The sequence below is a fragment of the Sturnus vulgaris genome, chromosome 6, assembly GCF_052056855.1.
Source record: "Sturnus vulgaris isolate bStuVul1 chromosome 6, bStuVul1.hap1, whole genome shotgun sequence".
Lineage (NCBI taxonomy): Eukaryota > Metazoa > Chordata > Aves > Passeriformes > Sturnidae > Sturnus > Sturnus vulgaris.
The window spans coordinates 627,606-644,921 of NC_142248.1; the positions used below are offsets into that span (position 1 = coordinate 627,606).

A 17,316-nucleotide genomic window follows, 5' to 3' on the forward strand; every position below is an offset into this window, starting at 1 on the left:
CCTCAGCACAGTCCTGGAAAGGCAGTGACCTGCTTTGTCGACACATATTACCCACCCATTTACCTGTTTCTTTCTAGACTATTGGGAGTATTTCCATTAAGCACAGCTCTGAAATAGACCTGGGCTGAGAAACAGTAGAGGCTATGTTTTATGTGCTTTAAATAACAATTCTGCCTGGACTCCAGAGATCTCTGTAACTGCTTAAGCATGTTATGAAAGGGCAGGATGTCATCCTGAGGTTGGATATCTTGTTAAGAATGGTTATTTCAACCACAATTTCTTCAAATAGATGTAGGAATTGTGGAAAGTCCTGGCATCCGCAGAGCAGTACTTTGAACCACATAACAGGATTTTATGAATGAATGTAATTAAACAGATGTTTAACCCTGCCTCATAATCTCAGCTGAGATCTCCAATGCAGTCTGCAGTGGGTTTTGTAGGGTTATCTAGGTTACCTAAAAATGTAGTTCTGGAACATAATTTAGTGCTGTGGTTTGACCCTGGTTGGATGCCAGCCCACAAAAGTCGCTCACTCAATGTCCTCTGCAGCTGCTCAGAGGAGAGAAAATTTAACAAAGGGTTCATGAGTTAAGGACTGTGAGAAGATACTCATCAGTTACCATCGAGGGCAAAACAGGCTCAACAATAAAATAAAGTTATTGTTAAAAATATCAGACCAGGATAATGAGAAGTAAAATAAGTCCATAAAACCACCTTCCCCCCACCCCTCCCTTCATGGCTTTACCTCCTACCCCAGTGGCACAAGGAGACAGGAGGGTGGAGATTTAAGTCAGGTCATCAGCCATGGCTTCTCCTGGTGCTCAGGGAGAGGAGTCTTTCACTGTTGCACTGTGGAGTCCCTCCCACAGGAGACAGTTCTCCATTAACTTCTCCAACGTGGCTCCGTCTCATGAGCAGCAGCTACAGCACATTGCTGTTGCAATGTGAGTCCATCCCACAGGCAGCAGTCCTCCCCAGACTGCTGCAACATGGGTCACTCTTCCATGGGGTTCTTCATAGACAGGCTGCTCCAGTGTGGGCTCCTCTCTCCATGGGCCTCCCACAGGGTCCCAGCTTCCACTTAGGCATCCACCAGCTCTGGTGTGGGTCTCCTCAAGGGGCTGTGGGTGGATCTCTGCATCCCTGTGGATCTCTGTGGGCTGCATGGGCACAGCTGCTTCACCATTGTCCTCATCACAGGCTGCAGAGGAATCTGGGCTCTGGCACCTGGAGCACCTCCTCCCCCTCCTTCACCACTGACCCTGGTGTCTGCAAGGCTGTTGCTCTGACATGTTCTCACCCCACTCTTCTCTAGTCACAACCTTTCTTTTGATTTCTTCCTCAGTATGTTATCACAGAGACATTACCACCATCCCAGTGCTGGCCAGCAACATGTCCATATTTGAAGCCATCAGGGTGTGCCAGATGTTGTGGAAGCTTCTGGAGCTTTTCACAGAAGTCACTTCTATAGCACCCCTGTTGCCAAAAACCAGGCCATGTAAACCCAATACACTTAGGAAATGGAAGAAATGAATAATGCACAGTTGTTGAGCAAAAACACTATGTGTTGAGCAAAGTTATGTGGAGCTGGCTGGCTTTAAACAAATCAGTTGTGCTTCCTCTCCACTACGGTCAGCCAGCACCAGCCAACATCCCAAGCCAGCACATCAATTGCTGCCTGGCTCTGCATTCTCTGTGGACATTGAATTTGGTGTTGCATCACATCACCCTAAAAAGAGTCCCCTTTTTATAGTTAAGAAAGGGATTGCGTGAAAATAAAAACACATGAAGATTTCGTTTGGACAGCAGTGAGCATTATGGGCAATTAAGTCTGTATTTGTAACTTACAGAGCAGGTTTGTTAACTGCAGAGCAGGGCACACTGTAGTACATTTATCGCTTAATCTTCAGAAGATTCTTTTAAAGGAGAATCTTGGTCTTGTGGGTATAGAATCTCCAGTTCTCTGGTTACCAGAGCTTACGGCCAGACTCACTTTGCTACATCGAATAGATTAATAATGATACAAGCATCCAAGGGAAGGGGGCAAAAGGGAAAGTTACAGAGATCCCTAACAGACATTCCACCAAACTCCTTATTGGGAGCTGACAGTTCTGGTGGAATATTAACAGACCTGACAAGCTTCTGCTCTAAAGTTCCAGCTGGCAAAATACATTGATGGTTCTAAGGTGGTTTAACTTTCGTCCAATTATTCCTAGGCTTTGGCAGCACGTTACCAGTGCAATAAACAAAGGTGATCAACACAAGGCGACACAGGAAAAGTTTGTGCTGGAAGAGGAGCAGAGGAATGCAGCCCGGGAGCGGAGGGAAAGTGGCACGGAATGGAAACCGCTGCTGTTCCAGCACGATGCCAGGAGCAACGAATGGCACTACAAATACGAGGAGTGAGTGCTGAGCTGGGAGTTCTCAACACATCTCATTGCCTGAGTTCCCAGGGATGCAAGCAGGGCTACAGACCTGTAATTAGAGCCCTGCCATTCCCCAAAACCGGGTCGAGCTTGCCCTTTCTGAGCTTCGTGTCATCACTAAAATACATAGTCATGGTACTAATTGGGAATAGCTGGAAATAAGGGCTTGGCAATGGAAAACCCACTGTGTCATTGATGTAAATTCCTATTGCTGCAATCAAGTGCGGAGTCATTTAGCAGAGATTTTCTGCACTGTTCAAAGCAGAGTTAACAACTGTGCTCTTCTCCCCTGGGCAAGAAGGGTGAAGCCTCTGGAGACTGAACCCCCTCACTTATTGCAAGGAACTGCAAATGTGCAGGGAACTATCTCTTAGTCCTGCCACTGCATCTAGGAAGTCTGGCTAGTGTCAAGGATGATTGCCTGCCCTGATGCATGTGGGATTAGTATATTTGGCTTAACACACCTAATGTGGGATTCTTGCTTTTCTGATGAATGTTTTTTCATTTGGTCTCAAAAGTCTTAGACCTTGGGATCCTTTGAACGACATTGCCCAATTTGAGAAGGATGGAATACTTCAGACAATGGAAAGACACTTATCCACAAGGATGTCAAACCACAAAGCAACATGCATAAACAATCAAATTACACGACACAAGGTAAAAAGCCTGTTTTGGGGATTATAATATTCTTTATGATTGTTTAGATACACAGCCCTTTTTCTGCAGCATTTTCATGTAAGCACAGCATAGCCTGAAAGCTTTGTTTTGGATAAATGTATCTTGTGACCATAGACCTGCAGTATTATGTCATCATTAGCTCCAAAGAATTGTAATTACTGATTGACTCATTCTATCAATTTTGGCATTTTTCTTCCACTCGATGTTAGTGACAGTGAATTTTGCACATGACTGAGCTGAACTTCACTGTTCAGAGTTTCCAAAGCAGAAAACTTCCCATAGGTTTTGGAGTACACAGCAGAGATGCCCTGATTTCAGTTTCAGTCCTTGCCATCAGCCTTTATCACTCACTCTCTCTCAGACAAGACAAGAAACGTCTTTCCATCCTCTCCCTTACATGGAGATAATATTCTCCAATTTCAGTGCTTTCATCTTTGGAGCCATACATGTCATTCCTAACACACTTTGCAAATGTAGAGCTGCTAAGTATAACCCATATTACACTGAAAATCTTGTATCTTATTATGTACATAGACTTTCCTTTTATAATACCTCACATCTGAATGTCTCTGATTCAGTGGGGAAATTGAGATATGTAACTGCTTTTCAGGCCCTTCAAGTGAGAAGTTTGAATAAATGTGTTTGGTTTACTCATCTGAGAGAGAGGAAGATGTAAGAGTGAGCAGGGCTTTGCACCACTAATGAGTGGTTTGTCATCAGTCTCATCTGTTTCTGTTTGGAGCCAGGATTATTAGAAAGGCAATTGAAACGGATTCTCATGTACCCTAACTACCACTATTCTGTAAAAACCTCAAATTTAAAACCCGTCACCCAGTGAAAATACACACATCTAACCCACTACACATTTATGATTTCTAACACATTATTTATATTTAAAAATCTTCTCCAAGGTTTCAGGTCCAGTGCAGTGTTTTCCAGGGGGTCTGTGCCTGGAAGCACAGAAAGCTCAAAAACTCCAGTTTCCTGAGATCCAACAGGGAGAAACTTTCCTAAGTCAAGAAACTAGGCATAAAAATTCTGTGATGTTTAGATCCTTCGTGAACCTTCTGAAAAATCTTTGCTGGGGAATTTGATTCTAATTTTTTCTTCTTTTCCGACTTTATCTTATGTACCTGTGTGAGTTGGGTACACAACTCAGCAAATGAGCTATAAGGTTCATCCATAATATGTGTCAGTTAAAGCTACAAGAAGGATAATTTGGATGGGTGTCTTTAAGAATGTTGTCATTTGGGGAAATGCTTCTGTATGATGTGTGTGTATAATATACTTAAGTGGCTGCCAGAGTCCAACTACTAGGAGTTTCTGAGAAAGCAATCAAACTTCACAATCTCACACATATTTCCCAGCACCCCAAGTTGTTTTGTTTAAAGCAAACACACGTCTTCAATGTGATAGACTGAGTCACTTTTTACCCCTGTTTCATACAGAGGTCTGCCAAAGACTGCAGGCGCCGCAAAACCAGTGATCAGCCCTCCAACCACAGCCAGAACACAGAGAGCAGCTGTTCAACACCAGAGTCAGTGCAGGAGCTCTCAGATGATGATGGCAAGTATTTGGGTGTCACTGGGTCAGGCTTTAATGTTCTTCCTTTGGTACTTTAAATCTTGAGCCAGCCCTGGGACATTTCTGGTCCGTTAATACCATGGGCCAATAGCCCACAGGCAGCACAGAGAACGTTCTGCTTTTCTGTTCTCTATATGTGCTGCTTGTCGTTCTGCCTTACAACAAGGACTTCCCAATTCCTGGCAAAATTGGTTCAAAATTCCAGTCAACACATGGGAAACAGGCTGTGCTTCTCTTTTCTCTGCCTTTGTTAGAGATGACCCTGAATGTTTGAGAGAGGAGGCAGGTGTGAGCACTCCTTTCTCCTCCCCTCAGCTGAGGAGCACTATTGCCTTAGAGCTGACTGAGAAGCACATTGAGCCAGAGTCACACAACCTGTTACAGTGGCCTGGGTCTTCTGGGTGGAAGATTCTGTCCCCTGTCTCCTCCCCATGTTTCCTCCTGAAAGTGTCCCCCCTAGCAGTGACAATTAGATCACAGCCACCCACTTGCTGTGTTGTGTTTCATCACTACCATCAGAATGGTGCTGCAAAACATAATTGTCCTTCAATACTTTGCCATAGGGTTTGAAAGCCTGTGCGCTCAGTGTGGGAAAGAAATGAATCACCTGAAGGAAATTCACTCAGCTGTCTTATCCCTACAGAAAGCCCAACAAGACATACACAGGTAACCATTTTCTGTCATGAATCAATGATTTTAATGGGCGAAAAGTAACTTGGGGCATTTAAATCCTTACTGTGGCCTTTGGAGTGTCTCTGTGAGCTGTAGGAGTGCAGTTCAAGTTGTTGCAGGTAAAGTAACCAATCAACACACCAGAAAGACAAACACACACCCTGCTTGGAACAGTGAGGAGGAAATCTCTTCTTAACAAACACCCTTTGTGGGCAAAAAGCATCACCTCAGCGTGTTACACAACTGCTGGCTGAGAGGGGCTGGACCAGGCCCTGGTAATAAATCTCTGCCAGTCAAGAACATGTGAGGTCTCCCTTCTAGCCGAGCATATTAGGAACTTCCTCAGTTTGCTATAGGTATGTGGGGTTGTGGTCTGAAAAACTGGGCTTCGTGGTGAAAAGCACTAAACTCCAGGTTTTTGTACAAATTGCTGTTTGCCATCTGAGGGCAGCAGTAACCACACCTGCTGCTGACAGAGGGCTTTGCCCTGCAGACTCCTGTGGGGAGGTGTTAACTGCTACTTCTGCTCCAGGGAGCCCTGCTGATTCCCCTCTGTGTGAGGAGTATTATCCAGCCCTCCCAAGGCTTCAGCGAGGTCCATTCTGGATATCACATATTATACCATTTCTGGATGCCAGAGTCATTGGTGATCTGGTTTTAGCTTCTCTTCAGCTCCTGAGGGTGTCCAGGGCAGGCCTTGCATTTGGGAAGGTTAGGCCATAGGTTAAACTCACAGGGTTATGAGTGGATGCTGGATGAAGAGATTTCTTGGGGTTTGTGCCTTTGCCATGCCAACCAGCTGTAGCCAAAAGCACTAATCTTCCTGTTAAAAAGGGGGAGGTAAAGTCTGGGGGGGGCACACTGCTCTGCCCCTGAGGGTGTCACCAAAGTACAGGGGTCCCTCCTGGTGTGGAAGTTCTGGGTATACACACCTATGAAGGCACACCTCTCTCCAACAACACAAATAATCATATTACTTTCTTTTGCAGAAACCTCAGTGCTCTGAACAAAAAGTCCTTCCACAGGAAGGCCTCTTCTGACAGCTTCTTCCTGGACTCTCGCTGTTGGTTTCTCCTCTGCATCTTTCTTACGTGTCAACTCTTCATTAATTATGTCTTCAAATAAAATCACTACCTTTGGCAGCAATAATGAGCACTGGCTGCAGGAGGAGGCCACCCACGCAAGGAGCCCAGCGAGGCACCAAAGCACTTTAGAACCAACATGGCAAAGGGGGAAGGAAGTGGAAAAACGAGGTCAAAAAGGGACCTAGGAACCTGCAAAACTTTGTTCCTGCAGATTATGTAATTTTTGCCTTTTACATGTACATCTTCAAGGACCTCTTAACCTGTATGGGCCTTAATGCTGAAGCCAAATGTAGCTTTAATTGTGCAATTTGTTTTCTTTTCTATGTTTTGTCATTTTCTGATGCAATTAATAATTACCCAGCAGTATTGGTAACCCCAAAATGGTAATCACCTCAACATTTTGGAAAAGTCACGGCAGCCTGGGTTATAGCTCCAGGAGTGAGGGAGAGCAGTAAAGAACTGATGTCCACGGTGCCTGTCCGACTGCCTTTAATTACAGGCGGGAGCACATTTGGTCCAAAAAATCCAGCCCTGGGATATTAAGTTATGATCTGTTTAGTCAGCCCAATGGGACCTCAGGATGTGTTTTATTTTCCATTCCACTGAAACTGTAAATATACACAATTTCCTAGAGCCATTCTTCTTTAGGGAACGGGAAGTACTCAGTGAGAGCTCCTTGTTTGGTTATGGAGCTGACTGCTGTCCTGGGTGTGGCCCATCGAGTGTGATGTCAGACACGCACGCCTGTTTGCAACACCTGGTCACTTACTATTATTGTTATTATTTGCTATATGGCTGTTTTATAATATCACACACTAGCATTGTAGAGAGAGATCCACTGCCCCAGCATAGATGAGAAGGATGGGAGCGATGTAGATGTATGTGTGTTCGGTCTTAGGCACATTTATTGTCAAAGGTCAGGAAAGAGGGAGGGCTTTGCCACTGCATTGTTCAACCCTGTTAATAGTCTTCCTATTTTACACCATTTTTAAAAGATTTGCAATATTTTCTTTAGACTGCAGACAGTACAAAGCCTTTCTTTTCTGGCCTGAAGTAGTTCCAAGTGGTAAGTACTGCTATATATACAGCCTTAAAATACTTAGTGGTGGTGCCAGTCTGGGCTATCTTTCAATGTAAATGTTCCCAAGTTTTTAAGTACATTCCTCATCATTTTCCCTGGTTAGGGAAAATCTGTTTGTGCTTGATATGTTGAAATAAAACTACACACAACTTTCAGCATTAGTCTATCTGACAAATTATTTTTGGGTTTGTGTTTGACAGTATTTTACAATTAAATCGCTTTTTAGAGGAAAATCTACCAGAAATTGCATCCAACAATGTCAGACCTGGGCCATAAGCTAGAACAGTGTTGTGGGTTTAGTATTGGCTAAATTGTCAGTACACTTATTAGAATTATTAATTCATTTTTTGCTGTGAGATAGGATTAGGAGGAAGGCAAAATAGGCTTAAACTTGAAAGGGTACAAAGAAAAACTTTATATTAGAAACTATTAAAAAAATCAGAATAAAACTTTTAGAATACCTTTTTTCTTCTTCTTTTTTTTTCTTTTATACTGACAATGTACAGAAAATTAATTAATCATTAAAAAAAAAAAGTCTTTCACTAATTTATTTGGGAGAGGAGACGTCTCTCTTCAGTCTATGGAGATTTTTACACAAGAAATAGTTTTTCATGGCCTCGATGTCACAGTGATTAGCTGCCTGTGAGAGTGGAAATTTGATCATTGTGTAAAAATCTCTTCTTTGACTAACAGTTTTTTCACAGCCATTATTGAGGATTATATTAACTTGTGGGGCACACTTTAAGGATTATAACAGTTTAAACAAAAGCTTTCTTCATCTTTGAAAACTGAGGGTTTTTTTTCTTCTTTCCTGGAGGGCAGCAAGAGTTTTTATTTTTTTTTAATTTATTTAAACTTATGGGATTATAGTCATTTTAGTACTTTTTTATTCTAGTACTAGTGTCTCTGTTTATATTTACATTTAAAACATTTATTTACCTTATAATATATTTTTATGTGTTATAGGGAAACAAGAATCTCTTTTTTATAGTTTGAAAAAATTTCAGTCCACGACTTTTTTCCTTTCTTCATCTGGGACTTGACTTTTTCTTTTGTTTGACCTCGGGATTTTTATGTTGGTTTTGTGCTTATCTTTATTTTGGTTCTTTTCTTTCACTCAGGAGAGAGAACAAAGTGTTTGTAAATTTTATTCTGGGCAGTGAGAGAGTTAATATTTTGCCTCGGTCTGCAGATGGTTATGTGATTTTTTTTATTTTTTTTTTTCCGGGCCGCAGTCGGGAATTATTTTACGATACAAAGGTTTTTTAGCCGTAGGATCATACTTTTTATGCTATGATGGAACGCTGGACTATGCTCTTAGCAGGGACCAGGCAGAAATAGTAGTGTGTTGCTCGGCTGTATTCTATTCGGGAGGGGGAAACCCGGCTCTTTTGCGGTGCCCGGCATCACTGAGCCCCTGCCCGGAGCCGTTCCCAAGGTGTTAGTAGCGGCATTTCTGCATTTCTGCAGCGCTGGCGGAGGAGGAGGGAGGGGGAAGCAGCCAAGATTTCAGCGGCCGATGGTTCCCCCCTCCCCTTTCCCTGCTTTAGCAATCGCTGGGGCCCAGCCCTGCCGGTACGGGCCCCCCTCCCCCGGCCCGGCAGCGCGGAGGGGCCAGGCCAGGCTGTTACCTGTACTGAAGCCGGAAGGGAAAAAGAGCTTTCCCGAAGTTTGTTCATTTTGAAATATGAATTTCACAGAGGCCTATCCATTTTTTTTTTCCATTGGTTTAACCGTTGAAAACAAATACAAAAATGGTTTAATCATTTAAACAAAAAGTATCACTAATTGATTTTTGTCCGACATAAAGGAAATCTAGCTGCCCTCTCAGAAAAAGAATCGCTTCCTTAAGATGTCTTTAGTGTCAAACCAGGACAAACAGCAATAGCAGTTTGAATTTCATCACGGGCAGCTGGCTGCACAGCACTGACTCCTTCTTTGGCTCACAGGCGGGCCAGCCCGACCATCAGCCCCGCACTGGCCGCGCCCTGCTTGCCCTCACAGGTGGGCAGCGCCCAGCCCCAAAACCCTGGCACTGACTCCTTCCTTGCCTCGCAGGCCGGCAGGGCAGCCGTCACCTGCATCATCAGCCCCGCACTGGCCGCGCCCTGCTTGCCCTCAGAGGCGTGCAGGGCAGTCAGCCCCTTCATCAGCCCCGCACTGACGGCTGCCCCCACTCGCCTTCCCAGGCGGGCACGGCACAGCCGGCCCAGAGCCCAGCACTGGCTACTCCCTCCTTGCTTACCTTCACAGGCGGGCAGGGCAGCAGCCAGCCCCAAAACCCTACACGGACTCCTTCCTTGCCTCACAAGCAGCCAGCTCCACACAGCACTGACTCTTTCCCTCTTTCTCTCTGCAAGTTTCCTTCTTTCTTCTGCATGACCGGCTAAACCTAACCTGTCCCGTAACCGGCCACCTGACCGTCCCCTGCACGACCGCATGTCCCTTCCTCTTTACAGCACAGCCAGCACATTCCATCTCCTACTCTAACTGATGGACAGCTAAACTTTTATAACACCCACCGTCATTGGACAGGTAAGGCTGTTTCCCCTCTCTGGTAATCAGTAGAGTGGTATTTCATGGGGGAAACTTGCCTTCTGCACAATTCTTACAAACCGTCCAAGAAATTGTCTTATAATTTTAGCAACTTCCACAGAACAACATTTTCACTTGATTTTCACTGTTGTACATGCAAATGCAACAACTTGTTTTGGACTTGGGGAACTTTTATATCAAGGACTTGAGGATAGTGAATAGATTGTTCCACAGAGAGAACTGCAGCTCTCTGATATGAACAGGCAGTATCTGGAAGCTGACATTCAGGAAACTGATCACAAATAGAAAAGGGTGAGAGTGGCTTTGTTATTAGCAAAAGTCTGCAGAAAACCAAAGTATTCTTCATCCTTGAAAAATATCAACATTACTGATCCACACTGAATGCCTTTTTGAAGGATGTCATCCTAGTCACCTTTTCTGAGGAAGTCTGGCCTGTGCCATATGTGGTGTAAAACTCAGTGAGAGGCTGTTACCTCTGCCTGCCAGGCTGTGCCAAGTCCTGTGTGCAGCTTCAAAGTGTTTGCCTCGAAGTTCCTATACATCCAAGTGTTTGGATGTAAAGCTGTGCAAACACATCCAGTGACCTCTCCTTTGAATGCTTCAGCAAGTCAGCACATCTCCAGCCTGTCAGCACAGCCTTCCTCATCAGACTCATCCTGCTTTGGGACCGTGTGTTTGAGTTATGGATAGGAGCTTCTCCACTTCTCTAGAGCTGCTTACATCCCTTGGGTACAACTGTATACTGGCTTTGGGAAATGGTTACTAAACAACAACCCAAGGGAAAAAAACCAAGCAACTCAAGCCCCCCTGAACCAAAGAGAGCAGTGGCGAGCAGGAAGCCTTCAGTAGGTGTAAATGTGAGTGCTGGAAATTGTTTGGATTATTTCCATTTTACTGAACTATGCACTCACAGGGATTTCACTGGGACTTCTAACTGCAGTTAAGTAAAATAAACGCTGTTACCACAAGAGTAGCAGTTCAGTGAAAGAAACGATCAACCCATACAAGTTAATTAAGCATCAGCAGGAGAAGAGTTTCCAAAGTTTAGGGCTGCTGCCGCAGAGGTTAAAAAGTGATCCCAAAAGGAACAGCCTATGAATCCATAGACTATCAATTTTAATCCAATTTCAGTATCTGGAGGTCAATGTTCCTACATGCCAGTTACATGGGAAATGAAAAGTATTTTCAAGGAAAATCATGGCCAGAAAGGTTATTTCTCTGGGAGGAATAACTACTGAGGAGAAACGTAAGAACCTTTTTAGAGCTTTAGAAAACCCAGTTACATTCAGTATGTTAGCGCACTTTTGAAAAAATTCTCCTTACAGCCTTTCCGTCCGTACCTGAAACTCACCTGCTGAAGGGCTGCCCACCCTGATCACAAAAAGCAGAGATAAATGAGGCCATTTCCTGAGGATTGCGGCAGAGGCGGGGCTGCCCAGCCACTCCCATCACCTGCGGCGCTACAAAACCCGCACGGCCCGGCCCAGGAGCGTGCAAAGCCATGGCCAGTACCATGGGAGCCGGGCGAGCGCTGGGGCTGCTGTTGCAGGTGAGTGTTGGGTGGGACTCCGGCCGGGACCATCATCTGCAGGTACGGGCTCGCCCTCCGCCTGCCCGCTTTGAGTGCCGGCTGTCAGCCATCCGCAGCCAGAACGTACATTCAGCTTTTTGAGGGGCAAAAAGTCTTCCTGCAGCTCTCGTGAGAGGGAGCCCATCTGGGTTTTTCTTGTTTTCTTCTTCAAGAGACTTTAGTAACTTTCCCGAACTTTTTGTCCGTGTTTGGCACGGACGCGTCTTTGTCCCGGGAAGCCTGCGGCTGCCGCTAACTCAGCGCCCTTCAGGGATGCCGGCACATTTCACGGCTTTGCATCCTCGCTCACTCGCCGCTGCCGCATTCCGCCTCTCCTCGGAGAAAAAAAAAAGTTACAAGTCAGGAGTGAGTTCTTTAATAGTCCTCATGTTCTTTAACTATGAAACTGGAGGTTATCCCACCTCCCCACAGTTACGGGGAAGGTTTTCAGTCTACCAGTGGGAGACTTTAAAGAGCAGGACCCTCTTGGTTTTAGTTTAGAAGTTGCCCGCTGGTGGCAATTAGTGACGGGGCGCTCGGCGGCCACCCCTTCCTCTCCTGCTTTTGTTCTAGACGTTTTTCTCGTGTGAGCGTTGTGAGGGCTGTGACTCAGGTGTCCCTGAGCGCAGGGAATGAACGAACCTGCGCTCGCCTCCCTGAAAGCACCTGACCCCGCCCTGCTGAGGCGCCTACGCGGGAGCGCTGCCGACGAGTGCGCGACCTGCATGCTTCTTTTGCATTAAAAAAAAAAAAAAAAAAAAAAAAAATCATTCCCAATGCTCCTGAAGTAGCGCTGTTGATGACTCGGTTTGCCTTCTGCCTAAAGTTAGAGCCAGTGAAACGTGTTGTATGTGGAGCGTTTCCTCAGCTTTGCGGGAGCGAGACTAGCACCATGAATTTAGAAATGGGGGAAGGCAGAAAGGAATCCCTTGCACACTGCAGAAACTTTGACGCCTGCAGTTCAAATGCAGTGATCTAGTGGACGGGAAACAAGTTTACATGAAGGCAGGAATGCGTGGCAATCGTTGCCTTAATTCCATCAGCCTCTGTGTGGTGCTGCCTTAACCGCAGTTTTGTGATGGCAATTACTGCTGTGAGGAGCACTTAGCAGAAATTAGTTTGGGTTTCCTCTGTGGCTTCCCACGAACTTCTGAATGTGTTTCCAAGTCTTTACAAGTTCATGTTCTCAAGGTAGTTATCGTGTCCTGGGAGGATGAATCACTCAAGATGCCTCTTTGCCTGCTCTGTAGGTTGTGCTGCTGACCATGCCTGGAGCCCAAGCGAGCTGTGGGGAGAGTGAGTATAGCCACGAAGATCTCTGTTGTGTATTGTGTGAAGCAGGTAAGGCTTTGAGCAGTTACAGCTGATAGCTATTGTTTCTTACATTGCATCCTGTGAAAGTGTGAGCCTGATTGGAGCTATGATGAGTTCTTGGTGCTGTTTGTAGTGAGAGCCCCTTAATGCAACAGGAGATGCCTGGGAGAGGTGCTTTGGCATCAAGCCAGGAAGCCTCTGCTTGTGGTTGAGGATCAAGTTTTTGAAGTTAAGTGATTTAGTTAGTGCTACAGGAATTCTGCTATTTCTGTGTCTGTAGGCAATACTTCAGTATGGTTTTGCTCTCCCCTCCATGCTCAAGGTGTGGTAGAGTTAACAAGTTTTGCACCAAGAAGAAACCTCTCCTTAGTATCAGAAGCTTATGGTGCATTGAGGTGGGATTCAGACAAAGGAGGAAAAGAGTTAATTGAAAGCAATTCTCTGTGGGCATGCCCCATTCCTTCAGCCATGGTGCCATCCACTGCAGTGACTCATCCTTGTCCCAGCTGAGGCCTTGCTGGATGCCTCCTTTTGCACCTCTCCCTGTCTGAGTGGCCAATTGCAAATGTGCCTCCTGCCTCTCCCGTGCTGCTCGGTTCATGTGGCACGTGATGGATTTGCAAGGAAGGGTTGACCTCTCCCCAGTAATGTGTGTTTGAATATCCTGGTTTAGCCCCTTTGTCTGTCTAAAGCTCTCCTGAGATTGCTGCTATTTCTCTTCTTCCACAGGTACTTTTGTTGCTGATCACTGCAGTGCTTCCCATTTGAGAGGAAAATGTGACCCTTGCAAGGAAGGAAAAGGCTTTACTGCCCATGCAAATGGCTTGGAGGGATGCGTGCCTTGCAGACAGTGCAAAGAAGGTACTAAATCTTATGAATCCTGATGAAACCTTTAACCATTTCCCCTTTTCTAATGTGGAAAACCTGGTCTTCATGGAGCATATTGAACGTAAAAGTAAATTGCCTTTATGGCCTGAGTATAATCTTTGCACTTTTTAACTTATATTTTCTTTCTAGATCAGATAACCCTGAGTCCCTGTACTCGGACACGGGATGCTGAATGCCAGTGCAAACAAGGGTATTCGTGTGCTGATGAAGCCTGTGAAATATGTGAGAGAAACAGTCCAAGGTAAGTTTGAGAATAAGTCGCTATTTTCCTTCTAGGCAATGCTAGAGCTGTGGCCCAATCTGTGGCAATAGCTAACACATCATCAGGCTGTAAGTAATTGCCCTGAAACCAAATGGCATTATTCATCCATTTACGTTTTAGGTGTTAAAACCTGTGATGTTGAGTCCTAGAAAGACATGGACTTGGGTATCACTGTGCTTGTTGCTTGTGGTAGTAAATTTGCATTTTTTGTCTTCATGTTGGTATTTCCCCAGAAACACACTTGAATGGACTTTCTCACACCCAGCTGGAAAGTTTGGGATTTAGAGCTGCCTGTTGAAGGAAACTTAGTGTGCATGAATAATGCCTGTACTCAGTGGTTTTGTTTGCCCCTCTTAGAAGCTAACATACATTAATTTTATCTGCTTTGCTTTTATTTTTGTTTTGTAGTCTTATCTTGGATTGTTTAAAGGTGCACTTCTAGCAAAGTTTATGCATGTCCCACTTATGGTTCTAAGCTGTGCCTGATAAATAAAGAACCAGGCCTGGGCAGAGCTATGTATTCCTCTGGCAATGTTGATACAACCTTGTGTTCCCATCCACTTCAGGCATCCGGGCGGCAAAGAAATCTTGCAGAATTCCACTGATGCTATGGACACAGGCGTACCCAATCAAGGTCTGGCACACAAATCCCACTCAGCTTGTTCTGTTGGGTCTGTAGCTTCGGGCTAATAACATCAGGGCAGTCTGTAAAACAGTGTTTTCAACTGCTGTAACATATTTAACAGCAGCTGCGTTTTAGTCTGGGAGTTACTTGCTAATGACAAGTTCTCAAAGGGGTTAAAGGGACAAACCACCTTAAGTTTCACTTGGTGAAAAGCTACACGTGTTGCCAGGGTTCTTCAAGTTTCAAAGGTGGCACAGTTGAAAGCTATGGGTAGTGCAAAGATGTTGACTGTGCGTGGAGTAGCTTCCTCTTCTGCCAGGAACGTGCACTGTCCATGCTACAGCACCTGAAGCTTGCTATCATCTTATCTTGCAGACTTATTTCCCCTTAAGTGTCTCTCAGAAAACCTTGTAGAAGTTGTATTGCAGCTCTCTGCAGAATTCCCTGCTGCCTTTGGAATCGTGATGTGCAGTGCAAACAAGTACTCACATGCTCAGGGAGCTAGGGAGTCCCAGTGCCTTTTCCAGGACGAACTGTCTGGGTTGTTGTATTGGTTTGGGCCTAGGTTTTTCTCTAGGACTATAAGGAATATATTTTTGGGAAACTGTTTCAGTACTAATTTTGGTTTTCTTATTCTTACTTTGCAGGGACAAGAGCTCTTTTTGGGTTTGTTGGGGGTTGGTTTTTCCTTTCCTCTTTGCCCTTTAGTTTTTTTCCCATTGACATGCTAAGAAGCACTGATGGTTAGTCCTTGAGACTAGGGCAGGAGAAACTGCCTGGTTTCTTGGGAATTTCTCTCAGAGGTGTTAGGGGTATGCCCCGAGATTCGAAGCAGGGAAAAACAGAGTGAATGGGGGCAGTTGCTCGCTCTTGGCTTTGGAGGAGGATGGTCGCTGTTAACAGTACCCTCCAACGCCAGGAGCTGCCTCTCTGCTGTTGGACCCCACACTCCTGCCCTGCTGGAATGCCCTCCCGCTTTCAGCTTGCTGTTTACAAACGTCCCGCCTCTCCTCCATCCCTTCCTGTCTGGGACAGAGCTGCCATCACTCCAGCGTCCCTGCAGCCACGTGGGGACCATCGTACCTGCCCATCAGGAGCTGGCCAGAGCTCACTGCTGGCTCTAACTGTAGCTGCACCAAAGGGAAAAGTGCCTGCTGCTGAGAGAAATGGAACTGGATTACTGCTCTGTTTGTTGTTAATTCCAGACTTGTTGTTATTTATTTGCCTTATGATATATACAAGTAAAGAACGGTTATTCCTATCCTCATATCTTTTCTTGAGAGCCCCTTAATTTCAAAATTATATTAGTTTAGAAGGAGAGGATTTATTTTCTCCATTTCAAAGGAGGGCCCTGCTTTCCCTGGCAGACACCTGTCTTTCAAACCAGGACAGGGTTATTCTGGCTCTGTTTGGCTTGGGTTTATTGTTCTTGGCTTGTTAATTGTTCTTGCAGAACTGAGAGAGCCCTCTGATGTGTGTTGTGTTGTGTTCTATCACACAGCACACATCAGCTTGGCTTTTAAAACACAAGGGTTTCTTTCCATAGCCCACATACATACTTTCCCCTTAATTTTCAGCCAATACCTGCATTAAACAGCAGCAGCAAGGAAGGATTTGGCACCTAAGAAGCAGCAGGACAAACAGGTTTTCTACTAAGGGGTCTTGAAATTAGCTAAAGGTGTTGGTGCACATCTCAGAAGTGATCTCCTAAGGCAGGGTACCATCCAGTAAAGGTGGTTTAGAGAAAGGCTTCATTGGCTGGTATGTTTCTTTGGCAGGGCTACTAAATAGGAAGTTTTAACCACTTTGCTATGCTGCTGGCATAGGTTTGACACAACAAGACCACCATGTACAAAACCCATCACTTGAACATCCAGCACAACAATTTGCAGGGTACAGGTGGATGTGTGGGAGTTTCATGTGCTCTTCCACGTGAGGGGATATTTGACAGAGAGATCTCTCACTCTGACATACACCTCATTCAGTAAAGTAGGCTACACTGCTGCAATGCAGACTTGCTTTAAAATTTCTTTCCAAAATTTGTACCGTTCTTATTCTTAAAGTCATGGCTACGCTCTACTCCCATGCAGGAAAGTCATGCTCCAAAGTAGAACAGTTCACCACCAGCATTACAAATGCAGCAATAATCTTGTTTCAGCATATTTTACAATAAACTGGAAGCCTTATAGCTCTAAGCAATATTCATTAGCCTCTTTATACTACTCTGTAAGTCAACTAAAGTCAACAGGAAAAAAAAACCAAGTCCCAAGTACTGCCAATATATGGAATACTTACCACTAGGAGAGAGATCTGTAGCAATTATCTGACTTGGTTCTTGTACCTGTAATACAAAATTGGACCATTACTCCAACAAAGCAGGGTGCTTCACTCACAATCGTTTTTTACCTACTTGACAGCTTGCTTTTACAGCATACACAGCAAAAAGGGGAAGGGGGGCATATTTCAGAGCAGACCTGAAAGTACTGGAGTAAAGAAAATTGCATGGTGAAAAAAACACGCGACTGGCTCCAAGGCAGCATTCGCTGCTATCACAAAAGGGTAGCTTCTGTCAGGG

The 17,316-nt window shown here is 45.0% G+C and overlaps 2 protein-coding genes across 9 annotated transcripts in view; both read left to right on the top strand.

Moving 5' to 3' along the window:
* The window catches only part of OSBPL5 (oxysterol binding protein like 5), a 180,874-nt gene extending 173,193 nt beyond the window's left edge, over positions 1 to 7,681 (top strand). For all 6 annotated transcript variants that reach the window (XM_088166639.1, XM_014887298.2, XM_088166642.1 and 3 more), the window contains exons 19-23: positions 2,217 to 2,402; positions 2,945 to 3,083; positions 4,553 to 4,670; positions 5,252 to 5,354; positions 6,350 to 7,681. In XM_088166639.1, coding sequence (XP_088022765.1) covers positions 2,217 to 2,402; positions 2,945 to 3,083; positions 4,553 to 4,670; positions 5,252 to 5,354; positions 6,350 to 6,485 — 682 coding nt within the window. In that variant the 3' untranslated portion in view covers positions 6,486 to 7,681. The remainder of the gene's footprint in view (positions 1 to 2,216; positions 2,403 to 2,944; positions 3,084 to 4,552; positions 4,671 to 5,251; positions 5,355 to 6,349) is intronic.
* Positions 7,682 to 9,792: 2,111 nt separating this feature from the next.
* LOC148223271 (tumor necrosis factor receptor superfamily member 26-like) lies at positions 9,793 to 16,929 on the top strand. 3 transcript variants are annotated; one of them, XM_088166649.1, is made up of 6 exons: positions 9,793 to 11,631; positions 12,903 to 12,993; positions 13,696 to 13,827; positions 13,984 to 14,095; positions 14,683 to 14,750; positions 15,389 to 16,929. In XM_088166649.1, the coding sequence occupies exons 1-6, from the start codon at positions 11,584 to 11,586 to the stop codon at positions 15,487 to 15,489; spliced, it is 552 nt and encodes a 183-aa protein (XP_088022775.1). In that variant the 5' UTR covers positions 9,793 to 11,583; the 3' UTR covers positions 15,490 to 16,929. The 3 variants fall into 3 exon arrangements, with proteins under 3 accessions (XP_088022775.1, XP_088022773.1, XP_088022774.1); XM_088166647.1 differs by having other exon boundaries at positions 15,661 to 16,929; XM_088166648.1 differs by having other exon boundaries at positions 12,903 to 12,948; positions 15,661 to 16,929.
* The last annotated feature ends 387 nt before the right edge of the window (positions 16,930 to 17,316 follow it).